Source organism: Monodelphis domestica, chromosome 2 (genome assembly GCF_027887165.1).
Source record: "Monodelphis domestica isolate mMonDom1 chromosome 2, mMonDom1.pri, whole genome shotgun sequence".
Taxonomy (NCBI): domain Eukaryota; kingdom Metazoa; phylum Chordata; class Mammalia; order Didelphimorphia; family Didelphidae; genus Monodelphis; species Monodelphis domestica.
This window is the reverse complement of record NC_077228.1, coordinates 492,752,997-492,780,955: the sequence shown is the minus strand read 5'-3', so window position 1 is coordinate 492,780,955 and position 27,959 is coordinate 492,752,997. Positions and strand designations below refer to the sequence as shown.

The window sequence follows — 27,959 nt, the reverse complement described above, 5'->3', positions numbered from 1 at the left end:
GTTCCTGACCGGACTACGGGCGAGGGAGGAACCGGAAATGTAAGAAAAATCTCCCGAGCTTCTGTTTCCGGCCACCTCAGCTGGGAGGTGGAGACGCAAGCAGAGGGAACTCCCGGAGCAGAGAGCTGAGCTGAGCGGTCGCGGAGCGGAAAACGCTGAGAAGACTACCGTGACTGCTATTGTCGGGAGGGGGTGGCGTTGGCTCCTCTGTAACTGGAAGAAATGGTGTTGCTGACAATGATCGCCCGGGTGGCGGACGGGCTCCCGCTGGCGGCCTCCATGCAGGAGGACGAGCAGGTATGGGGGGATTGTGCGAGCCCGCCCCCTACTCCCTTCGAGAACTCCAAGCCGTGGCTCCGTCCTCATCCCAGGGTCTTGGGAGTGGAGGCAGGGAGTAGAAGAGGCCACCCGGGGGAGGAAAGAGTCCTCAGGGCGCACATGTTACAATTGGTTTCTGGACAAGTAGTTACACCCCCGGGAACTGGGTTCCTGCGGGACAGAGGCGTGGCCGCGCCTATCCACCGCTTAGCAAGAGTTTATGGTGTTGATTTCGAAGGCACCTCTTTGCCCTGGTTAGAGATCCCCGGAAGAACCTTGACACGCTGTCTGACCCCTGAACGAGTTACCGCCTCTCTTCGCCTCCCCTCCCTTATCTGTAAAGTAGGACCAGCCACTAGTCTTTGACCCAGCTTGCTGGAATCATTACGTGGTTGATGAAGAAATGTTTTCGAGTTACTTTAAGCTTCTTGGGAATTAGGTTTTGGCATATAAATTTATGAGGTTACTGAAGAATGAGATTTAATTTCTTGTTTGACTTGTTTAAATCTTTACCTGAATAAAATCCCCAAATATGAGAGAAATAACATTTTTTCTTGTGACTTCAGCTCAGTTCATCAGACTGAGTGCCTGCCATAGCCAGGGAACTTCTTCTAAGTTCCACTTAAGTGACTTTACTTTGGTGGTAGAGGTGACTTCAGATTTGTTCCAGCCAAAGCCCTGGTAGGTTCTGTAGTTCTGGAAGATTGGAATCTGAGAGTTGGGAGTGGTGTTGGAGGTCAGTGAAGACTTTAACAGAATAGGAAGCCTTCACTAAATGCCAGAACAGGTCATCTATCCTCCCTTTGAAAACCAGTGAGAGAGAGGGCAGCTAAGTGGCTCAGTGGATTGAAAGCCAGGCTTAGAGCTGGGAGATCTTGATTCTAAGAAGGAAGGTAAGGGTTTAAAAAAACAAAACAAAACACTCTAAGAAAGTAAGGTTTAAAAAAAGAAAAGAAAACCAATGAGAGGGAACCCCATATTTCCCAAGATGATTCTTGGACACTCCTAATTGTTAGGATGCTTTTCCTTATTTTGAGAAAAATCTGCCTTTTTCTGTCTTTTTTTTTAGACCCATACCTTCTTACTTAGCATCAATTCTAAGACAAAAGTGGCCAGGAGTAACCAGTCTAGGTTGAGTGACCTACTCAGGTTCTTAGCTGAATACCTTTATCAAAGATCAAAAGATTAAATGACCAAAGATCTGTTCCTCTCAGTTTCTCTCACCAAGCCTTAAGACCTTGATGAGCTATAGAGTCTGTACTATCGGACCTAGCTAGAGACCAGGCCTGAGATTATTATGTTTTCAGTTACCGGCAGAAATAGCATCTTTGGTCTGTTGGCACCTATTGAAAGACATTTCTTAGATAGGACTTTGATTTTTAATTTTACAACTGAAAAAATATGTTGTACAGGTGAAAACTTTAAAGGTTTGAAATGGCAAGTTAAGGAAAAAGAAACAGAAGGTATATGGCAAGTTGATAGTTCTAAATTAGCTGATTTTATTGGAATCAAAAGTGTTTAAGGCATAATGGAAAGTGTTTGAATTTATCCAAAAAGTTAGCATAATATTTGAGAAACAAATTATTAAAATTGGCCATTTAGCTTTGACATAAAAGATAGAAAAGGACAACATAAATGAAATTCCTTGTGTCCTTTTTTAGATGCAACCAAAATTCAAGATGAAGTATGTTAAAAAAAAAAACGTAAATGATTGAAACTATCTCTTATGGATATGGATGAAGGAATGTTGGAAAAGGCCACAGAGTCAAGGATTACAATTGACAGGAATAAAATCAGTTAATAATAGTTAAACTTTTCCCTTAACGATTAGAACAGTTATGTGTCTTTCCTATTTTTTGAAGTCATGAAATAGTAGAAAGATCCCTGCCTATAGAGTCAGAAGACCTAGCTTGGCTGACTTTTAATCTGTCCTTGTTTGTTAGGTAATTTCTCTGGGCTCATTTTTCTCATCTTTAAAATGAGTTATTAAATAAAATGGAATTATTTCAATGCTAAAAGACATTTCTAAATCCAGAATGTGATATTTGAGAATTAAGCTGATTCATATTGATCCTCAGCAATGTAATAGAATCAAAGTACTCTTCTATATAACTTACTATAAATCTTATATGCTTCCTGGTCTGCCTATCTAACCCTCTTATCTTCTTAAATCTGTGCCTGTGTTACTGTTGTTTTCCTGTGTAAAGACACTCTTCCCTCTTTCTAGAGAACTATTAAAATCTTTCCTTCTAGATCCAGCTCAGGTGTGACCTCATCCATGAAGTCTTTCCTGAGCCCTTTAGATTGAAAGGTCAGATTTCTCATAACTCTTTGGATCTTTTTTCACTTATCACATTATTCTTTTATAATAAGTTGTTTGTAGATATATTTTTTTCTTCATTGGGTAATAAAGCTCTCAAGGTTAGAGCTCATGTCTTATTTCATCTTAGTGTCTCCAATGCCGGAGCACTTAAATATTTGTTTGGTATAATTGAATTTAGGTGTTCCAGAACACTAAATCTTATTAGGACTTTTCTCAGACCCATTTAATAAAATCAGAGGTAGGTATGAATGCATTCTCTCATAGTGAATATTTATTTCCATTTTGTTCAGAGACATTTAAAAATTATTTCTGGTTTGAAGTTAGAACTAACCTCTGTAAGTAGGTAATAGAAATTTCAATCAGTTAACCTGCCATTTGCCAATGACTGCTTATCACCAAGATTATAAAGATAAAAAGAAAATAGACTCCCTGGAGACCGCATGCATACATGAGACATGTGCAGAATATACATAAAGTAATGGGATAGAGGAGACACTAGGAACTGGGATCACTAGGAAAGAACTTGTGGAGAAAGAAGTTGGCCCTTGAAGGAAACCAGGTTGTACAGAATGAAGAAAGAGTGCATTCCAGACCTGGGGCACAGAAATGGGGCCATATGAGACCAGTTGGGTTGAATTGTAGTTTGTGAAGAGGAGTAATGGGGTAATGAGGCTGGAAAGGTTTGTTAGATCCAAGTTGTGGAGGGCTTTAAATGCCACATGGGGAAGTTTGTTTTTTACCCTAGAGATAATAGGGAGCCATTGGAGTTTATTCAGCAGAAGGATAAAAACCTGTATTTTAGAAATGCCATTTTAGTAGTTTTGTGGAAGATGGAATGGAAGAGGGGAGAGGTTAGTTAGGAGGCTATTGCAGTATTGGGTGAGAGATGTTGAAGATTTGAACTGTAGGGTGTTGTGTATGACTAGAGAAGAAGGGCATAGATGTGAGAGATACTGTGGAGGTAAAAATCAATACAACTTTAGGAATTGATTGACTACATTAGGGAGTAAAAGTGAGTTGAGGATGACTCCAAGGTTGCAATTCAGAATGACTAAGGATAGTGGTACCCAAAACAGAAATAGGGAATGCCTATGGAAATTCAGTCACAAATGCCCAAGATGCATGATGGGAGGGACTAAAGACTGGGAGTGAGACCAGGACTGGATATATAGATCTGGAGATTATTAGCATTAAAAGGATAATTAAATCCTTATGGTCTAATGCACTGAATGAGAATTTAAAGAGAACAGTAGAGGGCCCAGGACAAAGCTATATAATCAACTCCTTGATGTCATGGACACAAAGAGATGCTTTGTATTCATTCTCATTGTGTTGCTCTGACCTTTTGCTGCTGTTACCCTTTATTTAAAGATCTCTTTGGGTACCTCTTCTTTTCTAGCCTGCTCTCCTCAATTGAGTTATGTTCCTCCCTCCCCTTAAATTAGCTTGTTTGGGGAGGAGATAAGCCAAGAGTGGAGCAGAAGGTAATTGAGGCAGAAGAGAGAGCAACAAAGCACAGATCATCCATAGTACAGTTTAATTTTTAAAAACTGGTTTTTGACCATCTACTTATTGCTTTTAGAGGAATGTTCTTGGTACTCCTGGCTTTTGGCCACCTTGTGGGGTAAACAGAAACTTTAGATGGAATGGAATAAGCTAAATACTCTTCTGAGGCCAGCAGATGGCATTTGATACTGCTACTTGTTCATTATCCAAGGCAGTAAAGCCTTGTACTGCCTATTAACATCTTTATAATAAATATAAAGTTCATTTCTTAATTAGCTTTTTTAAAGCCCCTTGATTTAGTTTTAGAGTATATTTTGAAAATTTAACTCATTTTTCCCCATTATACCACCTGCAGTCATATTTTGATTTTTTGTCACAATGCTGCCAATAGGAAATAAGATAAAGAATAGCATATTTTAAGGGACACTAGCATAGTAAGGTCCTTACATGTACTTCAAGCTTGAAAATAAACAGCATCTGTAAAGTAGTAGTTTAACTTGGGAGATTAGGATATATCAACTGTCTAATCTGGCTTTTTGAGCTTAATCTATGAACCAGAATATTAAATAATAAAAGGAATCCTCAAGAACAAGGACCTCTAGACTAGAACTAAGCAATATATTCATGGGAATAAGAAATGTAGTTCATTCATTGTATTTGTATCCCTAGCACTTAGCACAGTGCTTGGCACATGGTGGGTGCTTAAATACTGAATTGATCAGAAGACCAGAAGTTATTTTAAAACTACAAATGACCCTCAGAGGGCATAAATTATTTGTGCAACATAAAAGAGAGATTGCATTTGCTCCTGTAATTCATATATACAGATGTAAACAACAAAAATATTACATTCCTTTAAACAAAATTTTAAAAAATATATGAGGAAGCCTGTGCAATTCAATGAGATTTTTGAACCTGCTTGTTTTTGTATTGTAAAACAAGAATTTGATACTTAATTTTCATTGGTATCTTTTGTTTCCCTTGTTCTTCCAAGGGAGCACCTGGCATCTCTGATCATAGGCATGCTTTAATTCCCCTGTGAAAATGTTGCTTCACTAAGCTCAGTGCATTGCAAGCTTTCTTTTAAAATAGAGCAGTTCTGCTAAGGTATTTGGTGAAGGTGGAACTACTGTTAGATAAAATATGATTTATAAATTTTAATTCTCTATTCACCATTTCCAGATGTCATCATCCAGCTTGTTTAGCTGATTGTAGATGCATGAAGGAGGAATAAGGGTCACAAAAGGCTCCTGGTGCATTGCCCTAGAAGAATGTAACCTTTCAGTTTGATAAGTCAGTAAAGGCAGATGCAAACAGTGAAGAGAAAATACAAATCTATTAAAACATAATTTCAAATGAGGTTGTACAGAGATTGTAAAGAACTAATACCAATTGTTAATAGTAATAACTAAATCCAAGCATAGTTCACTCTGTACTTCCTCTCTTAATTTCAGCTTACTTGTCTTTAAAATTCTATTAATATTTGCATTACTGGTCTTACTGGGTTATTGTGAGGAAAGTGCTTTGTAAATTATACTCTTTGGGTTGCTTTTATTTCCTTACCATCTTAGAGTAACATGAGATTTAATGTAGTCTATAAAATTAGATAATTGCACTAGAGTATTTGGATGGATACGGTCCATTTTGATTCAAAGATATTTCATTTTCTCAGTTACACATCATAATTTTCAATATAACATTTTCCAAAATTATAAGATCCAAACCGTCTCCTTTCCTCCCCCTACTCAGAGACGGTAAGTAATTTGGACTGAGTCATACATGCATTATCATGCAAAACACATTCCCACATTGTTGTAAGAGCACACTCATATAAAACCCAAACCCCAAAACAAAACCATAAATATACTGATGTGAAAGATAGTATGCTTTGATCGACATTCATCCGACTCCCAACAGTTCTTTCTCTGGAGGTAGATCATTGTATTGCTGATAATAGCTAAGTCTATCGCGGTTGATCATTCCACAATATTGCTATCTGTTAACCATTTTTGAATGTAGATGTTATTACATTTTAGCATCTTGTAATTCCTTGTTCTCTTAAGTAGAATACATAGAACATGAGCTTTTCTTGATCACTCAGGGTCATCATTGTGAACATCATAGTGCTTTAGGAAAATCATAATGGCAGCTATGAAGAGAGACTTGAGGCACAGAGACTGTTGAAATAGTCCTGGTGAAAGGTGAACAGGGTGTGAAGTAAGGTGGTGGTTGTGTAAGTAGAGTAAAGGGGATAGATGTTTAAGATATGGAGGCAGAATCAATCAAGGTTTGACCTCTGATTAGCAATGTGGGGTGATTAAGAGGTTAAAGGTGACAGTGAAGTTATAAACCCAATTAACTGGAAGGACAGTACCTTAGGAGTAGCAGGAAAGTTTGGAAAGGGATTTGAGGAGACTCTATAATGAGATCTATATTGTAACAAGGGAATCACTTTAAAAGACTGATATATATTAATTTAAGGTCGCCAAGGAATCAGCTATGTAATTCCTAAATGAAAAACTCAAGTCAGCCGTCAGCCTTTTTTGGAGTTTAATTACAATAGGAGTAAGAAAGGAATTAGAGATATAGAGAGAGAGAGAAAGGGGAGAGAAGGGAATAGGGCTTAAATACCCCTTCTGTTTAGGCTGGGCCAAAAGGCCCAAGCCCTTAGATAGCTGGGGCAAAGAAAAAAGATCAGTCCCTATTACTCACGTGTCCAAAATGGAGAAACAGTCTCAGGGGCCCCCACCTTCAGCTTCCTCCAGAGCAAGCTTCCCCAGAGCCCAGGAACCACACCGACCAAAAACTCAACCCCCTCCTCGAGTCTCCAGACCCTCCTATCTTTAAGGACACCATCCAAGTTGCCTCCCCTCAGTCCTCACATCTACCAATCACTCTTCATCAATTTCCCTGTCAATGGAGGCTCTCGCTTAACCCAGGACCGCCCAGAGGTTTCTGGCTTTTGCACATGTCTGTTGAAGGTCATATTTTCAAATGATTAAATCTTTACTCCTTTGCTAAAGCCCTTTCTAAATCCTGTTAACTTGAGTATGGTAGAGATTGGAATAATTAAATTTTGATCTAGGCTGCCACCCTTACTCAATCCTATTAGGACTGAATAGGGTGGAGATTTATTCCAAGTATCTCCATTGTATCAATTCTAAAATCAATCAAGACTCAAAGAAATTCCTGTTCTATGCTTAAGCATAGGTCAAAGTCCTTTCCATTGTTCAGCAAAGGGTCTCTGTCCTAAAGTAATCTTAAGAAGGGAAGAGAAGGAACCTCCCATGCCAATGGGATTCCCATTCCAATAGACTATCAGTAAGAAATTTTCCAAGTATGAAATATCCCAATGGTGAAATTTCCAACATTTATAAGTCTAAGGAATTTTGAGGTTTATAATATTGAAAGCCCTACAATTATCTATCTCTGTGGAATTCAATGTCTCACCATATCATGGTCAGCTGTCATATATAACCCTTGGAATCAGTCTATCATGATCCCTGTAGCCTCAGTGTATGGCTTTCACTTTGGGGACCACTTCTGTAGGGAACCTTAATATCATTATTCATTGACTAGAAAGATATCTTAGTATGTTTCCTATATTTAAGCTAATTATCTCTGACAAGATATGTTCTGTCACATGATAAAATGATTAATCATCTGGAATCAGAGCAAAGGCTTTTTGACAATATAACTAAATTATATATAATAGTTCCACGTAGTCACTTATTTACCTAAGTATGTTCTAAAGGGTTAGTGAGATGTAATTTCAATTTCTCTTACATGGCTTTTTCTTATTTTCTTAAGTCCAACCCTCTCTCTCTCTCTTTTTTTTTTTAATCCTACCAGCTTCTACATCTGAATGTCAGGCTCACCTGAGTTTATTGTTCCCAGGGTGTCCCCCTAAACCTCTGGAAATCAATTGCATGGCATCCTATGATTGTGATAGTGCAAATGAAAAGGGTAAGATGGAGGGAGGTTCCTGTCATAATGCTGAACTGTCCTTTGATAAGTCTAATTTATTAATGTTATAATTAACATTCATCTTGAATGGGGTCATATGTAGTCTGTGGAATAAAATGACCCATATTCATCCAGGATCTGCTATTTATCTGTGGGTTCTTGAGTAAGGCATTTCCTTCCTTAGTTTCCTCATCTATAAAGTGAGGGGGTTGGATTAATGAGCTGTAAGGGCCCCCAAAGCTCTAGGTCATACAATTTGTGATCTATGATATGTAGACTAAGTATAAAACATGGTATGTTTCAAATCATGGTATTTATACTTGTGTATTTGAAAGGATTATTTTCCTCGTCTTATATATGAATGAATTTGGAGCAACTACATGGCAGTGGATAGAGAACCAAGCCTGGAGTCAGGAAGACCTGGGTTCAAATATGACCTCATTTACTTCCTAGCTATGTCACTAGCAAGTCATTGCCTAGCCCTTGCCCTTCTGAGTTATTACTAAGGAAGAAAGCAAGGGCTACCAAAATAAATAAATAAAATGAATGAATTTAGGTTATAAGAACATGAGCTAGAGAGCAGACCAATTTTGGATCTTGGATTGGAAGCTGTGTTTTCTGACTTTTAGACTTTATGACTAGTATGGTATAAGTCAGACTGCTAAACTATCTATAGTTAAAATATATCCATTTGGATTTTGGTAGAGAGCTAATGTAAACTTTCTTCAGTGCACTTAGGCCATATTCTTTTATGCTATGGAAATATGTTTTCCATTTTCTAAAAGCATAACGAATGTAAATCATTCTGCAAATATTAAAAAGATCTCTGTAAAGGTAAGTTACTATTTCTGATTTTGAAGTGAACAATTCCATTGAGAGTGTTTCTTCTAAGACAGATTATGAGATAGCTTATTGATAATTCAGCTTTATATTAAGTTGTTCTTATGTGAATTTTTAATTTCTCTTTCAGTCTGGTCGGGACCTTCAACAATACCAGAGCCAGGCCAAGCAACTTTTTCGCAAATTGAACGAACAGTCTCCTACAAGATGTACCTTGGAGGCAGGAGCCATGACTTTTCAGTGAGTATGACTCTAATTTAGTTGTTATGATCATTTGAATGAAGTACAGCAGTCTAGTTTGGGGACATTTGTCCAGACTGGTGGAATCTAATTGGAACATCTGAACTTAAGGGAGCTAGAATATTAGTGAGGAATGTTAAAGATCAGCAACTTATTCCAAAGAAGAAAATAATAATTATTCCCCTCCCTCCCCCAATAAACAAATTCACCTCTTTTTGCAACATTTAACTATTTGTGGATCTTTCATTTATTAAAAATGAACCTAGGCAAATAAAAACTGTAGCAAATGTCACCTAAATTGGAACTGTTTAATTATTAAAAAAATAGAACTTTCATTGCTCAGTGACACTTGTAAATGAGACATTTTAAGAACAAGCTTATCTTTAATGCCATGAATGACACATTTGTGGTCCAGGAAAAGAAAAAAAAACCAAACAAATTTCTAGGACATCCATGGAAATTGCTCTGCCTCTAAATGTTTAGAACTTGACTCGTAGCACCTTCATTGGAGAACTTTAAGCAAATTTGATCCATATTTGCCAGTTTTTAGTAAATGTTGTATCAAATATAGGAAAGGAAGAGATGAGGAGCATCACAAATTACCTGAGAAGAGAAAAAGGCAATTAATTTCAAAAGACATTTATTAAGTCCCTATCACATGCAGGGAACTGGGCATACAAAGACAAATGAAACAGGCTTGGCCCTCCACAAGCTGTTGTATTAGGTAAATATGTCCACGGATAAGTACATTCAGTGTAATCTTAGGAAACTTAGAAAAGACTTTAAGAAGGAAGTGACACCTAAGCTAATTCTTGAAAGATCAGAATTCTGAGAAAATGAGGAGGAGGAAACTCCTTCCTCTCCCATGCCTTCTAAAGGGGTAATATGTTCACCAGACTTGGAGAACAGAGAGATGGGAGAAGGAATGGCAAGTTGGCCAACAACTAGTAGTCTAGTTTATTTGGTACCTAGAATGTGTGAAGAACTTATTCATAAATAAGTCAAGGAGATGGTGGTGAGCCAGATTGCAAAGGGTTTTAAATGCCAGGTTGAGGAGTTTAGAGTTCATCCAGTAGAAAATAAGGAATCATGGCAGGAGATTCATATGATCACAAATCTGTTTTGGAAATAATTTTGCAGCTGGGCAGAAGATGTTGAATTGGGGAAGAGGGGAGGAGATGGGTTAGGATGTTATTGCAGTGGTCCTGGTGATAGATGACAAGTATGCAGATGGATAGCAAAGACAAAAGAATGGATGTGCAAAGGATAAGGGAAGTGGTAAAGAAACAAAAAAAGAAAGCAAAGCTGTTTTATGTACAAATGTGAACAGTTGTATAATTTGTGTTGGTCATTGCCAGTGATTTTCTAAATTGATAACGGAACAGAGCTTAAATAGAATCATGTTCTGACTTTAAGTATCATCAGTTTAGTACTTGACTTTGATCAAAGGCTAAGAACCTTTAGCATAAAATGAAGATAACCCTACACCAGAGAGAACTTGAACAAAGTGTAGTTAAATGTACAGCTAACTTTATTATCTATAGTAATGAGAAATAGGAATAGCATAATAAATTCACAGATCCAGTTTTAAATGCTCCCCTTGCCAGATATAAGATATTGGAACTGCTGACTAATTAACTAAGTTTCACCTCCTAATTCATCCCTTATATAATAGGTAGATAAAACAGGATGGGAAGATTGAAGGTTAGGAGTGAATAAATGAGAATTCCAACAGTATTTTAAATTGAGTAATTTAGAAGTTCATAAATAAACAGTGCTGAAACAGATTATAGTTGAGATTCAGTGGTCTGCTTCATTAAGTAGGAAGCTTTATTCTATACCTCTGAGTATTCTTTAAGGGCAGCCACATTTCCCCCTCTTTTTTATATGCTTAATATGCTTTATGTACTCTTTTCTTAGCTTATGTAGCATTGCACATTGATTCCCCCCACCCCCTTTTTCTCTGTTCTGTCTCTGTAATCTTTGGTGGCTCCTCTTTTATCCATTATATATGTGTGTATCCTAGATCCTTTTCTTGGTCTTCTTGTTCAGTGAGCTCATGCACTTTCATTAAAAAAAAAACAAATTATTGATGACTTTTATTTTGATATGAATAATTTCCTGATATACCTCCTTTGTTCCATTTGGGCTTACCTTGTAACAAAGAAAAATAGTTAAGCAAAACCAATGGATGCAATGGCCCCCATCTCTTTACTGAAAGAGAATTTCATCATCTGTTCTGCAGAATTAAGATGAATCATAATTATTCACAACTTCCTTTTAGTTTCCTTTTTATTTTCACTATTTTGGTCACATATATTCTCTTGTTTTTGCTTACTTTGGACCAATTCATAAAGGTCTTTGCATGTATTTCTGATGAAATCATATTTCATTATAATATTTAAAGGGAATTGTAGAGGACAGAAGAGGTACAGGGGACAAGGAAGGTTTTGTAACAGGGAATGGAGGAGTTGAAGGGAGAGGGGGAATATGGCTGTTGGTGAGGTAAAAGGAGATACCCCTGATGAGAGGCTATCTTTGAAAATTGGGTTTCCCGAGAAATGGGCCACCTCTGATGGCCTGAGGGGATGTCTTCTCTATCGATTGATGTTGGTCTTATTTTGCTGTTCTTCCACTTTATATGAGTGACTCTCAAATCCTTGTTTCCAGCCCCCAGGGTCTTCCATTCATGTATTTTCAACATTCCAAAGCACATATTCAGTTACTGACCAAAACTAAACTCATCATTTTTACCCTTTCTACAACATCAGGGTCTCAGATTGAGCTGTGAGAGCAGCAGCAGAATATAAAAGGACAGAAACTTAGGCCAGAGAGACAAAAGTTAAAAAAAAAATTCCTAGAAGAGTTAAAAAGGAGCTAAAAATGCTTTGTTAAAGCCAGTGAAAGCTATGGTAGAAAAATATGAAAAGAGAATTAACAGCTTGGGAAGAGTTATAAAACCTTACTGGAGAAAACTATTTTAAAATCAGAATTGGTCAAACAGGAGCTATAAGAAAAAATAAAATAAAGCCAAAAGACTGGGGAAGGGGAGGGAGAAGAAAATGTGAACCATTCCATTGGAAAAACAACTAACCTGGAAAATAGATCAAGGAAAGAAAATTTAATAATCATTAAACTACCTGAAACCCATGAACAAAAAAAGAGCCTAAGCAGCATATTCCAGGGAATTGTAAAGGAAAACTATCCAGCTATTTTATAATCAGAAGGCAAAGTAGAAATGAAAAGAATATTCTGCTCACCTCCTAAAAGAAATCCAAAATGAAAACTCCCAGGAACATATTATAACCAAAATCCAGAGCACCCAGGTCAAGGAGAAAATACTGCAGGTAGCCAGAAAGAAAGAATTTTTAAAGTAATTTTGAGTGAGTCAGGATCACACAAGATCTGGCAGCTAGCAATGTAATGAAAAGGAAGTCTGAATATTTAATATTTTAGAAGGCAAAGAACAGGGACTTACAGACAAGAATAACTTGCTGTGCAAAATTGAGTATAATGCTATAGGAAGAAAATGGATTTTCAATGAAATAGAGGACTTTTAAGCATTCCTGATGAGATAACCAGAACTAAATAAATAGAAAGTTTGACATTCAAATACTGGATTCTAGAGACAGTTTAAAATATAACATGAGTTTGGAACAAAGGTTAGGGCTGGACTAGCAGATCTGAGAGTCATCTGTGTAGAGATAGTAATACCATGGGGAGCTGATAAGACCTCCAAGAGAAATAATCTAAAGAGAGAAAAGAAGGGGGCCCTGGAAAGAGCCTTAGGAGACTGCTATTTTTAGTTGGCTTGATAGTGAATGAAGATCCAACTAAGGAGACTGAGAAGGAATGGTCATAGATAGGAGGAGCACCAAGAGAAAGTAATGTCACAAAAGCCTCTAGGTTAGTGAATAATCTCAGACTATAGAGTCCAAGAAGGGTGAGGGTTGAGAAAAAACCATTCAATTTGTCAATTAAGAAACCATTATCAGTACCCTTCCCAGACAGCCATCTCGTGTAATAAATAGCATTCTGGATGGAAGGAAGGAATTAGTACATTGGAAAAAGTCCCATAACATATCACTCTTTAAAGAGGTGGGTGGAAGTGTCATTGATAAGAAAGTCTTTGGTAGAAGAAAATCTCCATAGTCACCAATACATAGCAGCACTTTTTATGATAGTAAAAATGTGGAAACAAAATATATTCCTATTAATTAAGGAATGGTTATAAACAAATTGTGGTGCATGAGTATAATGGAATTACTATTCTGAAGAAAATGATCAATCTAATGAATGGCGAGAAGATTGAAAAGACCTATATGAAAGGATAGAGTGAAGTCAGCAGAGCCAAGAAAACAACATACCCAATCATTACATTATAAAAGGAAAGAATGGTCATACCCACTCTAATAAAAAGTAAATTCAGTGAAAGTAGAAGGATCAACAATATCCTGAAGGAAGATACATGAGGACACTTCCAGCCTGCTCCTTCATGGAGGAGAGAAGTCCACAAATGTTGCACATTAGACATGTTTTGGAACTTTTTCTAATTCCTCCCTCCTTCCTTCCCTTATGAAAAAAATAAAAACAAACATATTTTTTGAGAGATCATTAGTAACTTTGGAGGGAACAGTTTCAAGTGAATGATGAGGTATGTGAAGCTGGGCTTTATAAAGTTAAGAGAGTGAAGGAAAAGAAGTGAAGATGTCTGTTGAAGATGGCCCTTTCAAGACCACCAGAAGGAGGAAAAAGATAGCCAAAGTGCACTGTTAGACTACTTTCCTAACTGGCCTCCCTGCTGCTAGTCTCTACTTTTTCAGTATAGACTTTTCACTGTAGTGTGAGTGATCTTTTTTTTATTACATCACTGTTTGACTTCTTTGCCTACAAGTTAAGTCCCTTTCCACTTTTGTTCCATCCTTTTCTAAGTCTTTCTGCTTTTGTGTCATGCATACCATACTTGAATTTAAAAAGAATTCCATCCACATGTCCTCCCACTGACGTCCTTTCCCTCTTTCAAGGCATAGTTCAAATGTTAGCTTATCCACAAAACTTTCTTTTGCTTTAGAACTGAGACAGTAAGATGACTTGTTTGGGTAGTAGTTGGACTAAATGATCCCAAGTTTTTTCCACTGTTGGGTTGACTTCCAGTTTTTAGGTATATTTTAAAAGGCTCACTTTGCTATTTTCAGATGTAGTGGGGAGGGATTTAAATATGAATGCAATAAATGTAATTATAGGATGGATGGATTTGCAAGAAATAATTCTCAAGGGATAGTCTTAGATGTTAAAAGACGTTAAGTGGTGGAATTGTGTTACTGATAAATGGAATTTTAATAGAGTATATGTAAAACTATTAAAATTATAAAATGCTGGATACATATATGTTACTACTGCTTTGGGGATATATTTCCAATTAATGGAAAAATGTCTATTTCCTGGCCAAAAAAGCATATGGTTTATAATTTCTTTCTGACTCTAGCTTAAAGAAGGTATAGGTTAGACCCCTCTTAAACTTAAGTACTCAAAAGGTTCCTAGAAACTACTATATGGTTACTTTTTTTTTTAACTTCTTGTTTTTCCAGTTACATTATTGAGCAGGGAGTGTGTTACCTGGTTTTGTGTGAAGCTGCTTTCCCCAAAAAGTTGGCATTTGCTTACCTTGAAGATTTGCACTCCGAATTTGATGAACAACATGGAAAGAAAGTGCCCACTGTCTCCAGACCCTACTCCTTCATTGAATTTGGTGAGAGCTTTAACTCATACTGTGCTATTGATGAGTCAAAAACAGGTTCTTTGCTTTATTAGTGTTCTGTGTTACTATTTTTCTAAGGCTTAGGGCTTTATTATTTTTCTTCATTATGTCCCTCAAAAGAAATCAGTGTTCTTTCTTTCTTTCTTTCTTTCTTTCTTTCTTTCTTTCTTTCTTTCTTTCTTTCTTTCTTTCTTTCTTTCTTTCTTTCTTTCTTTCTTTCTTTCTTTCTTTCTTTCTTTCTTTAATATTTTATTTGATCATTTCCAAGCATTATTCATTAAAGACATAGATCATTTTCTTTTCCTCCCACCCCCCACCCCCCCATAGCCGACGCGTAAATCCACTGGGCATTACATGTTTTCTTGATTTGAACCCATTGCTATGTTGATAATATTTGCATTAGAGTGTTCATTTAGAGTCTCTCCTCTGTCATGGCCCCTCAACCACTGTATTCAGGCAGTTGCTTTTCCTCGGTGTTTCTACTCCCACAGTTTATCCTCTGCTTATGAATGGTGTTTTTTTTTTTCTCCTAGATCCCTGCAGATTGTTCAGGGACATTACACCGCCACTAATGGAGAAGTCCATTATGTTTGATTATACCACAGTGTATTAGTCTCTGTGTACAATGTTCTCCTGGTTCTGCTCCTCTCGCTCTGCATCACTTCCTGGAGGTTGTTCCAGTCTCCATGGAATTCCTCCACTTTATTATTCCTTTTAGCACAATAGTATTCCATCACCAACATATACCACAATTTGCTCAGCCATTCCCCAATTGTTGGGCATCCCCTCGTTTTCCAGTTTTTGGCCACCACAAAGAGCGCAGCTATGAATATTTTTGTACAAGTCTTTTTGTCCATTATCTCTTTGGGGTACAGACCCAGCAGTGCTATGGCTGGATCAAAGGGTAGATATTCTTTTGTCGCCCTTTGGGCATAGTTCCAAATTGCCCTCCAGAATGGTTGGATCAGTTCACAACTCCACCAGCAATGAATTAATGTCCCTACTTTGCCACATCCCCTCCAGCATTCATTTCCTTTGCTGTTATGTTAACCAATCTGCTAGGTGTGAGGTAATACCTCAGAGTTGTTTTTATTTGCATCTCTCTGATTATAAGAGATTTAGAACACTTCTTCATGTGCTTATTAATAGTTTTAATTTCTTTATCTGAGAACTGCCTATCCATGTCCCTTGCCCATTTATCAATTGGAGAATGGCTTGATTTTTTGTACAATTGATTTAGCTCTTTATAAATTTGAGTAATTAAACCTTTGTCAGAGGTTTCTATGAGGATTTTTTTCCCAATTTGTTGTTTCCCTTCTGATTTTAGTTACATTGGTTTTGTTTGTGCAAAAGCTTTTTAATTTGATGTAGTCAAAATTATTTATTTTACATTTTGTGATTCTTTCTATGACTTGCTTGGTTTTAAAGTCTTTCCCCTCCCAAAGGTCTGACATGTATACTATTCTGTGTTTACCCGATTTACTTATGGTTTCCTTCTTTATATTTAAGTCACTCAACCATTTTGAATTTATCTTGGTGTAGGGTGTGAGGTGTTGATCTATTCCTAGTCTCTCCCACACTGTCTTCCAATTTTCCCAACAGTTTTTATCGAATAGTGGATTTTTGTCCCAAAAGCTGGGATCTTTGGGTTTATCGTATACTGTCTTGCTGAGGTCGCTTTCCCCCAGTCTATTCCACTGATCTTCCTTTCTGTTTCTTAGCCAGTACCAAATTGTTTTGATGACTGCTGCTTTGTAATATAGTTTTAGGTCAGGGACTGCAAGGCCCCCATCATATGTGTTTTTTTTCATTATTTCCCTGGATATCCTTGATCTTTTGTTCTTCCAAATGAATTTTATGTTTTTTTTCTAAATCAGTGAAGAAGTATTTTGGTAGTTCAATGGGTATGGCACTAAATAGATAAATAAGTTTGGATAGGATGGTCATTTTTATTATATTGGCTTGTCCTATCCATGAGCAGTTAATGTTTTTCCAATTGCTCAAGTCTAGTTTTAGTTGTGTGGTGAGTGTTTTGTAGTTGTGTTCATATAGTTCCTGTGTTTGTCTTGGGAGGTAGATTCCTAGGTATTTTATTTTGTCTAAGGTGATTTTGAATGGGGTTTCTCTTTCTAGTTCTTGCTGCTGAGCTGTGTTGGAGATATATAGAAAAGCTGATGATTTATGTGGGTTTATTTTGTATCCTGCAATTTTGCTAAAGTTGTTGATTATTTCAATTAGCTTTTTGGTTGAATCTCTAGGATTCTTTAAGTAGACCATCATGTCATCTGCAAAGAGTGATAACTTGGTCTCCTCCTTGCCTATTTTGATGCCTTCAATTTCTTTTTCTTCCCTAATTGCTACTGCTAGTGTTTCTAGTACAATGTCAAATAGTAGAGGTGATAATGGGTATCCTTGTTTCACTCCTGATCTTATTGGGAATGCGTCTAGTTTATCCCCATTGCAGATGATATTAGCTGATGGTTTTAGATATATACTGTTTATTATTTTTAGGAATGACCCTTCTATTCCTATGCTTTCTAGTGTTTTTAATAGGAATGGGTGTTGTATTTTATCAAAGGCTTTTTCTGCATCTATTGAGATAATCATGTGGTTCTTGTTGGTTTGCTTGTTGATGTGGTCAATTATGTGGATGGTTTTCCTAATATTGAACCAGCCCTGCATCCCTGGTATAAATCCTACTTGATCATGGTGGATGATCCTTCTGATCATTTGCTGGAGTCTTTTTGCTAGTATCCTATTTAAGATTTTTGCATCTATATTCATTAGGGAGATTGGTCTATAGTTTTCTTTCTCTGTTTTTGACCTGCCTGGTTTTGGAATCAGTACCATGTTTGTGTCGTAAAAGGAGTTTGGTAGAACTCCCTCTTTGCTTATTATGTCAAATAGTTTGTATAGTATTGGGATTAACTGTTCTCTGAATGTTTGATAGAATTCACTGGTGAATCCATCAGGCCCTGGGGGTTTTTTCTTAGGGAGTTCTTTGATGGCTTGTTGGATTTCATTTTCTGATATGGGATTATTTAAGAATTCTATTTCTTCTTCTGTTAGTCTAGGCAGTTTGTATTTTTGTATATATTCATCCATGTCACCTAAATTGGTGTATTTATTGCCATATAATTGGGCAAAGTCAGTGTTCTTTCTTTTGAAAAAGCCTAAATGATTTTTTAAAAATCTCTTGGTCTTATTCCCCTAGAAATGTTGGCCTGTGTTTACTCCTGAAGTTATCACAAAAGGGCACAGTCATAGTAGAATATAGACAAAGATGGTACTGATAGTTAATTCATGACTGAGCCCTAATGTTAAACTCATTCTCCAAAGAGCTAAATTAGGCACAGTGAGTCTTCACTAAGAATAAGATTTATCCAGATCCAGAAATGGTTTCAGATCAGTGACTGCCTATATCAGATATTGTCCTCCTATATGACGAAGTATCCATTGTCTTGTTATCTGTTGGGGGAAAAATAGATATAATTGAAGAGAAAAGAAAAATTTTAAAAAGATATAAGAAAAACTTGCTTAAAAAAGACAAATGAAAAAATGTTCTCCACATGTAGAGGAATAGCACATGGATGCAGCATCAATGCCAGATTATGGAAATCACGTTGCCTGTTAGATATGAGGGAATCATCAGCTTTAGGGATATAAGTGGAACATTCCCCAAGATGGTACATCATATTGGGTCAAGCATCCATCCAACTTCTGACCCGGCCTGCATCAGTATGTCTCTCTGAAAATATAAGGAAGAAAGGAACTACCTAAAGTGTGAGACATCTATTAACTCTGGAAATTTTAATGGGGAGTGGGTCAGCCTGTTTTTTCAGAAATGATGAGTACGTAAAAAAAAAATTCTGTGTTGTATAATTAGAAAGTCTTAGCTAATCCTAAAGTTATGCAATGTGTAGCTTAGTTTTTGAAATTTCATCTGTACACAAAAATACAGCTCTATATAAATAAGGAACAATTTAGCCTCAACTCACTCACTCTCTCTCTCTCTCTCTCTCTCTCTCTCTCTCTCTCTTTCTCTTTTTCTCTCTCCCTTCCTCCCTCTGTTTTTAAAATTTGTGTTTTATATTTAAACTTGCAAGTTCTGAACTTTAAAAAAATGTGTGTGTGTATATGAGAGATGAGGTATTAGAAAATATTTTAGCTTTCAGCTTTAAAAGTTGAAATGATACACATATTGCCTTCTTTCATGTTAGGTCAGGATTTGAATGTGATAGTGCAGGCAAAAATTAAGTTTTCATTGTTACTTGTGGAAGATGCTCCTAAAACTTGAATAATTGACTACTAAGAGTTTACAGAATACAGTTTGAAAAGTCCTACTTTGAAGAGATTCATGCTACAATTTTTTTGGTTTCTCTGTGTCCCTCTGTTTTGTTGCAGTTTTTAATGTTCAACCATATTATATGCAGTAATCTCTAAGACCAGGTATTAATAGTGGCTGATGAGGTAGCTATTAAGTAGGATTTTTGTCTTAAACCAAGTCTTAAAGTTTCTTGTCATTGTCTAGTGGGAAGTTTGGTCCATCAACCTGTTTGAATTCCTTTACACTGCAAATTACTGTATAAGAGCCCTTTTCCCTCCAACCTCTTCTCTCTTGGGAAGGTGCAGTTCATCAAACATTTTAGATGTTCAAACAAGGGGACAGTTTCTCCTCAAGTATATTTGATATTTTTACAAATGCTTCTTCAGAAATGCCCTAAAATGGCATCCTGTATCCCCTGGATGATATGGGCCTTCAGTGATTCAGGGATTCAGTGAGCTCGCATGAAATTATTTATTAATGGCCACTTGCTTCATCTTTCCAGATACCTACATTCAGAAAACCAAAAAATTGTACATTGATAGCCGTGCTCGGAGGAACCTGGGCTCCATCAACACTGAATTACAAGATGTGCAGAGAATCATGGTGGCTAACATTGAAGAAGTCTTACAGCGAGGGGAAGCACTCTCAGGTACTCTTGTTCTAAGAGCAGTAGAGTTCTAATAGAACACTCTTATTTCAGAAAGATAAGTAGTTGGGTTTTTTATTTTTGCTCCATATCAAAATCTTAATTTACATGGTTAGTAGTAGAATTAAGCTACCAAAATAATTGATATTTCTTTAGCCCTATAAGTAAATATATTGGGCTCATGCATTTCAGGAGTAGTTTCGTAAGACCTTCAGTATTTAATGTGAAAAATACACCTAAGTTAAGAGAAATTGAAGAGAGGGATGCTTTTGAGGACTTATTGAAGTCATCTCTCAAAGGTCCTTCAGGCCCTTGGGTTATTCTACACTTTTCAACGACTACTTGATTCATATCATTCTCCTGCCCCAAAATTTTCTCTGATTTTGTGTTGTTTCCAGAATAAAGTCCAAATTTCTTAACTGGATATTCAAAATCCTCCACATTTCTGGTACTGGTACCTTCCAAACACATCCCCCACTTTTTTCTAGCACCTACTTATTGGTCCAACCAGACCAGTTTCCTTACTTTCTTTCATTCGTCCATATCTCTGTACTGTAGTTAATGCTGTAACTCCCCCTTTATTTGTACTATCTATATTTTACCCATTTCTCAAGGTCCAGCTAAAGTTCTACTGACTCCCAAGAGACAAAAGTAATATGCATATTCAAAAGAATAATTTGTAAATAATTTTCGTAGGAACTTTATATTGAGCATCTTTACAATAAAATGTCATCTCTTAGGAACTCTTCTTTCTCAGCCCCAAAGTCTGTGGATTAATCTTTTTAATTGAAAATTTTTATTTAATTAATTAATTTAGAATATTTTCCCATGGTTACATGATTCATGTTTTTTCCTCTCCCCGCCCAGCCGACACACAGTTCCACTGGGTTTTACATGTGTCACTGATCAAGACCTATTTCCATATTATTCATATTTGCATTAGGGTGATTGTTTAGAGTCTGTCTCCCCAAGCATATCCCCATTAACCCATGTGATCAAGCAGTTTGTTTTTCTTCTGTGTTTTCTACTCCCACAGTTCTTCATCTGAATGTGGATAGGGTTCTTTCTCATAAGTCCCTCAGAATTGTCCTCGATCATTGCATTGTTGCTAGTAGAGAAGTTCATTACATTCAATTGTGCCACAGTATTCAGTCTCTGTGTATAATGTTCTCCTGGTTCTGCTCCTTTTGCTTTGCATCAATTCCTGGAGGTCTTAACAGTTCACATGGAATTCCTCCAGTTCATTATTCCTTTGAGCACAATAGTATTCCATCACCAACATATGCCACAATTTGTTCAGCCATTTCCCAATTGGAGCGCATCCTGTCATTTTCTGATTTTTTTTGCCACCACAAGACCTAGTTCCTTATTATTGATATTTACACTAGAGTGATTGTTTAGAGTCTACATCCATCGGCCCATGTGATCAAGCAGTTGATTTTCTTCTGTGTTTCTGCTCCCACAATTCTTTCTTTGGATGTGGATAGTGCTTTTTCTCATAGAACCCTCCAAGTTGTTCAGGATCACTGCATTTCCACTAATGTAGAAGTCCATTACATTCAATTGTACCAGAGTGTATCAGTCTCTGTGTACAACGTTCTCCAGGTTGTTCCAGTTCACATGGAATCCCTCCAGTTCATTATTCCTTTGAGCACAGTAGTATTCTATCACCAACAGATACCACAATTTGTTCAGCCATTCCCCAATAGAAGGGCCTCCCCTCCTTTTCCAGTTTTTTGCCACAGAGTGCAGCTATGAATATTTTTGTTCAAGTCTTTTTCCTTATGATCTCTTTGGGGCATAAATGTGGATTAATCTTGAGAAACATCTTTGCTGCTTTTAATAAGATCTGACTGTTAGCTTGCTGCTTCTCTGCTTGATTTCTTTTTAGTTCCAACTATATACTAGTTTATCAGTACATTTATATCTCTAATCTTTTGATGAATGGCATCTTGTTTTTTATCAGTACAGGTGTTGAGCAGGCACAGAAGTGCCTTTTCTATACTAGGTGTCTCATTTGGCAATTATTTTTATTACTCTTAATGGTAAAAAATTATAACCAGACAATATGTATAAAGTAAACAATTTTGTAATTTGACTCTACAGCACTCTTTATTCACTGATTTTCATTAATACAACAAAGGGTTGTTCTTGTTTAATTTAAAGTTGTTCAGTTAAGGCTATCATCTTGGGATTCTTTAACACATTAACCTCTCAGTATTTAGAGTTTCTCCCCAGAAACATTCATATATTATATTGGAAAACACTCATATTTTATTCAGGAAACATTTGTGTTTCATACAGTCTATACACATCTGAGACAAGATACTTCGGCACCCAACTCTAAGGTTCTTTGTACCATTGCCTGCCATTTTTCATTTACTTTTCCTATCCAGTTTACATCATTCTTACATTATTCGCCTTATCTCATAGATCTAATGAGTTAACTTAGAAGTTCTTGCAATGTTCTTGCTCACATTAAAGTTAATATATTGCAGCATTTTAAAGCAAAACCAACTTCTCAACACCAGAGTTCCTAAAAATAAGCAACAATTATAAAGAGCCATCTTAAAAATGAAATTTTGCAAAATTTTAAAGAGATATAAGTTTGAACTCTTTAAGAAAAGCTATTTCTGCATTAGCTGAGATAACATTCATGCTATGCAAGTGTTCTGATTGAATCCCACTTTCTAATCTTGTGCCCACTTTGACCTAGGGTTTTTTCTCCTAAACATTTTAGCCATTAATCATAAAAAATCCTGAAGATGCTGAGAAAATATTTCTCTTGTTATGAAATGGGAGCCCTTGTCAATAAGGAAGGACACCACAAAGTTTAGCAAATGGAATATTGGTGATATTTAAGCATATGCTATTATAGTTGTCATTTAGACTTAGAGTGAGGCATGAGGATTTCCATAAAACAAAGTTTCCTGAAACAGCTTCATTTTCACCTTCTTGACAATTTACTATTATGAAAGAAGTTCAGTGAATTGCTGAAGAATACTAATTATGTCAGTAATGGAATTAGATTTAAAAACTGAGTCTATTCTCCTAAGGCTTAAGACTGTGGACAACAAAGAAATACAAACATGGGAGAAAATGATCAGTTTTCAAGGAATATAATAAAAAAATACACCAAATAGTTATCTTTAAGAATTTAATAAGTGAGGGGGCAGCTGGGTAGCTCAGTGTGTTGAGAGCTAGGCCTAGAGACGGGAGGTCCTAGGTTCAAATCTGACCTCAGACACTTCCCAGTTGTGTGACCCTGGGCAAGTCACTTGACCCCCATTGCCTAGCCCTTACTGCTCTTCTGCCTTGGAACCAATACACAGTATTGATTCCAAGACGTAAGGTAAGGGTTTAAAAAAAAAAAAAGAATTTAATAAGTGCTTGTTAATTAGTTGATTTCAAATTTTCAAAGCCTTTGGGATGGGCAATCTTTCCACAAAGCCACCAATCAGGCATTTATTATGTGCCAGACACTATGCTTATTTGCCTTTTCCTTCTGTTTGTATCCTAAAAAGGGAGGCATGTACATCTATAATTACATATGTAATATATACCAAAGATCATTTTATATAACTCATTATAATTCTTCCATGCCTTAGTTTCATGAATTACTGTTGCTAAAGTAATTCATCATCTATGAACAGCTGGATCTTGAGGAGCAGATATAAGAGTCCTTGGCTAGGTCCATTAAAACCTTTCTAACCTGATAGTTCCCATGTTTGTTTTGTTCTTTTGTATAGCCTTCCAAAATTTGGGAGTACCTTCCAGGCCCCAATGGAGCTTCATAGTGTCAGATTTCAGTATTTCCTAGAACTTATAGCTGATAGAATGGATAGAGTATTGGACTTTCAGTCAAGAATTCCACCCTACTCCTAAGTGATAATGGATAAGTCACTTAACTGCTTTTAAACCTCAGTTTTCTTTTTAAAATGGGGATTAGCAAGACTTAAATCACCTACCTCACAGAGTTGTGATGAAAGCATTATGTAAATCTTAAAACACTATAGACAGGGGGTAGCTAGATGACTCTGGATGGAGAGCCAGGAGGTCCTGGGTTCAAATGTGGCCCCAGATACTTTCTAGCTATGTGACCCTGGGCAAGTACTTAACCCATATTGCCTAATCCTTACTAGTTCTTCTGTCTTTGAACCAATACTTGGTATTGATTCTAAGACAGAAAGATAAGATGATTGGTAGTTGGTATCATAGTCTAGTGCACTCACTCCTTGCCATGAATTAGTAGTTTGTGATCAAATCCAAATTAAAAGAAATGTTTAGAGGGTTCAGATTCATTGTATTTTTTGATTCAATAAGGGTTGGCCAGTAAAGGTTTTTTTTTTTTTTTACTGCCCTTTTCATGGAGAGTCTTTTAGAAATGTCTAGTCTATTTCCTGCTTTGGGTTGCATGGGCAGTAAGAATGACACCTCTTTCTGAACATGAATCTTTGTCACCCAGGACTCTAGATCTAGCATGAGCAAGAGACAGGACTAAATCTGTACTGCCCCAGGACTCAGAATGGCAGGTGTTTTCTTAACAAATTCCTGCTTTCATCTCTTGGCCTCCATTGGCCTTTTTCTTCTAACAGTGATCATTGCAATGCACATAACTTAGTCTTTGATGTTTCAGAATGTTCTTGAGGATCTTAACAGTGACCCAGTATTGTCTCCATCATCAAGATCAACGATTAGTATATAGTCTTACTTTCCCTTCCCTTCCTCATTCATCTGTGTTCTATTCAGGTTTTGGTTAATGGAAATTTATCATAAGTTTAAAAAAAATTATTATCATCGGAAAGGGACCTAAAAGGTCTTTTGGTAGCATCTCCTTTATATTTTTCACTGTTTTGTTTCAGCATACTCTTGAAATGAAAAATGCAATGTCCTAGGTTAGCATTTCCTGCAGGGTTTATTTCCATTAGAATTAATATGGAGATATTAATATATTGATGTTTATATACCATTTTCTGGGTCATGGATCCCTATAGGAGTCTGGTGAAACTTCTGAACCCTTTCTCAGAATAATGTTTTTTAAATGCATAAAATAAAGTATGTAGAATTAGAAAGGAAACCAATTCAATTGAAATACTGGTATCAAAATCATTTAAAATAAATTCCTAGGAGCAGCTAGGTGGCTCAGTGGGTAGAGCACTAGGCCTGGAGATAGGCATCAAATGTAGCATCACACATTTCCTAGCTATGTGACCCTGGGCAAGCCACGTAAACCCCATTGCCTAGCCCATACCACTCTTCTGCCTCAGAACCAATACTTACTATGGATTCTAAGACAGAAGGGTTTAAAAAACCCAAAAAGCAAGGACAAGTTTAGAGACTCTAAGGACCCGTGCCATAGAGCCAGTTTATATATTTTAGAGTTGGAAGGAACCTTTGGAGCTCGTCTGGGTACAAATTTCCTCTTACTCCTAAATTATGTGAATCCTCTGCGATAATCTCAGTTGAGTACATGCTATTCATGGCAAGGATTTCCTTTATTAATCCTATAACAAGATAGAACAGGAGGTGGGAGGATATGCTTTTTTTTTTTTAACTAAAAGAATTTTGGCAAATGGTCTCTTTAGCTAATTTGTTTTATTCCATTTCTCCTTCTTGACAGCACTGGATTCCAAAGCCAACAATTTGTCCAGTTTGTCCAAGAAATACCGTCAGGATGCGAAGTATTTGAACATGCGTTCCACCTACGCCAAACTGGCAGCAGTTGCTGTGTTTTTTATCATGTTGATAGTGTATGTACGATTCTGGTGGCTTTGAGCAGGTTAATGCCATCCCTGGCAGGGGAGAGCCTGAAACATGGCAGGTGTATGTTTGCAGGACGCTGAACGCACAGAGCTGTGCATTAGGATTCAAATGCAACTTGTGACTCCGGGGACCTAGAAAGAAAGGAAGTGTCCTGAATGCCATAGGCCACTCCTCATTTAGTGAAGCATAACCCTCTAAAAGAAAGACTTATTGGGGACTAAAGACTTTCTCTGGGTGGCAAACCATATGTGTTAGGGAACAGTAGACTTTGCCCCCTCCCTGTGTTCTGAACCCTTAGGCAGCATTGACTAAGGCATTTCCTTTCTGGAATGGAGCCATCAATGAGATTCACAATAACCAACCTGTACTGGCACCATCTTGCTACTTTTAGAGAGGGCAGCCCTTATGGAAACTGTTGAGCACCAATGAACATTCCTCATGTGGGTAATGTTTGGGTTTTTTCTGGAATCTGAATCTTCAATGGCTACTCAAGCAAGACTCCTGTATGTGAAGGCTGATTTCTGTACATATATTAATGTCTTCTCCACCTCCCCACCCTCACTTCCCTATGAGAAGTTAACTTTTTGTTGTTTTCCTTTTCCAATATTTTGCTTATTGCACAATTGCTTTGGGGTTAAATGAATATTAAATTGAGATGCCTTGAAATTATGATGTATCCCCTCCCTGATTAGGAAGGTATTAGGCTTTTCTATAATGCAATCTTAAAACATAAAATTTAAACTATTTTGGGAAGTTCTTCATTTTCTTCCTTAATATCCTGCTTTTGTATGACACAGGAGGAGTATTAGCACCTGAAAACAATTAATGGCTAGAGGCTCAGCACCCACTTGAGTTCCTCTTTTGCTTCCATTTGTTGAGTTTTTATTTTTTCCCCCCCTATGTATTATTTCTATGATAGGGGCGAGGGGCAAAGACAAAAGAGGTTGCTTTGATCAACAGTCTTAAGCTTCATGACCAACATTTTCAGTATAATCTAGATTAGAAAATAGAAAATGTTCAGATATGTATGAAATCAATTTTTGGTTTCAGTTTTTCTGTTTTATTACAAATATTTTTAACCAAGGAAGTCTGTCAGAATTTCTCATCAGTGTTCCTCCTGTTTGTGAGTGCTTTCTGAGAAAGTTACCTTTCTAAGGATAGAAATCTCATTTACTGTATTTTTTTAATAGCTAATAGAAGGAAATCTGACTTCATGTCCACTCTTTCTTCCACCTGTGTGCTCTTTCTTCTGCACTTGGTTTTCTTGTCTCTCCTACTTCTGGGATGATAGAAAGTTCCTTTTACTTTTGGAACTAGCATTTTTGAAATGGAGAAATTGGTGTGTGCATAAGGACAGAGACAGGGTGAGGAAAGATCTCATGCAGTCTATCTAGTACTTCCTGCCCACAGAATCAATACTGTTTGAGAAAAGGTAGAACAAGATTAACTAGCATTACTTTAGCTCAATAAATCCAGTAGGTGTGACTTTCTAACTACAAAGGATCATCCAAGGTACAAACCCTGTTTCTTCATTGAAAATTGGGAGTGGATCAGTTTCCCATATAATAACACAAAGAAAGAGATTTAATTTGTCTCTCCTAATTTACTTAGAACTCTCTGAGAAAACCTGGTATTAGGAGCAGCCATTCAATATTCTGGCCTCAGATCAAGACAGTGATTTTTTTTGAGTTGTCAGAATTTACCCTTTGTAGATAGAAATAGCCCCCGCAAAATCTTGTTTCTATACACAGCTGAATGTAGGTCTATGAAAGACTGAAGATTAAACCCAATATAGCTTTCTAATAGTGTGGCAGCTTGATGAGAGTCAAATGCTGCCACCTAAGGGTCAGCAGTGAAATAAACTTCTAAGAACATCTTTCCCTTTTCTTGTGGAGTTTCCTGGTGTCTAGTATATTGCATAGCCATACTTCTGCCATATATACTGTTAGCTCAGTGGAGTACATTTTTGTTTCAAATTTTAGAAGAAAATGTTGTTGAGCAGATAAAGGAATAAGAAGAAAAATGTTTTTTATTTGGGAAATTAGTATCTGGAGAAATAAAAAATGAGATGATGAGATTTTCAGTTTGAGGCTTCTTACCTAGTGTCTTCAGGTGAAGGACACTGATTGGAAGACGAGCGAAATAGAATTAATTAAAATGCTCAAACCAAAAAAAACCTCAAACCCGTTATGTAGAGGAACCTGTGAACCTCCATAGAATGATCAATGTAACTACAATCTATCAGAAAGGAATGAAGTATGTTCCCAAGGTG

The 27,959-nt window shown here is 36.8% G+C and overlaps 1 protein-coding gene across 1 annotated transcript; it reads left to right on the top strand.

Annotated features, from left to right (window-relative positions):
* SEC22B (SEC22 homolog B, vesicle trafficking protein) lies at positions 1-27,764 on the top strand. The gene is made up of 5 exons (XM_001363090.5): positions 1-297; positions 9,084-9,193; positions 14,782-14,942; positions 19,781-19,927; positions 25,545-27,764. The coding sequence occupies exons 1-5, from the start codon at positions 223-225 to the stop codon at positions 25,697-25,699; spliced, it is 648 nt and encodes a 215-aa protein (XP_001363127.1). The 5' UTR covers positions 1-222; the 3' UTR covers positions 25,700-27,764.
* The last annotated feature ends 195 nt before the right edge of the window (positions 27,765-27,959 follow it).

What these genes read in the sequence shown, in the direction of transcription:
- SEC22B (XM_001363090.5), top strand. Translation starts at nt 223, where the DNA reads ATGGTGTTGCTGACAATGATCGCCCGGGTGGCGGACGGGCTCCCGCTG. An exon ending in GCAGGAGCCATGACTTTTCA is followed by an intron (nt 9,194 to 14,781) that starts GTGAGTATGACT and finishes TTGTTTTTCCAG; the next exon opens with TTACATTATTGAGCAGGGAG. An exon ending in GCGAGGGGAAGCACTCTCAG is followed by an intron (nt 19,928 to 25,544) that starts GTACTCTTGTTC and finishes CCTTCTTGACAG; the next exon opens with CACTGGATTCCAAAGCCAAC.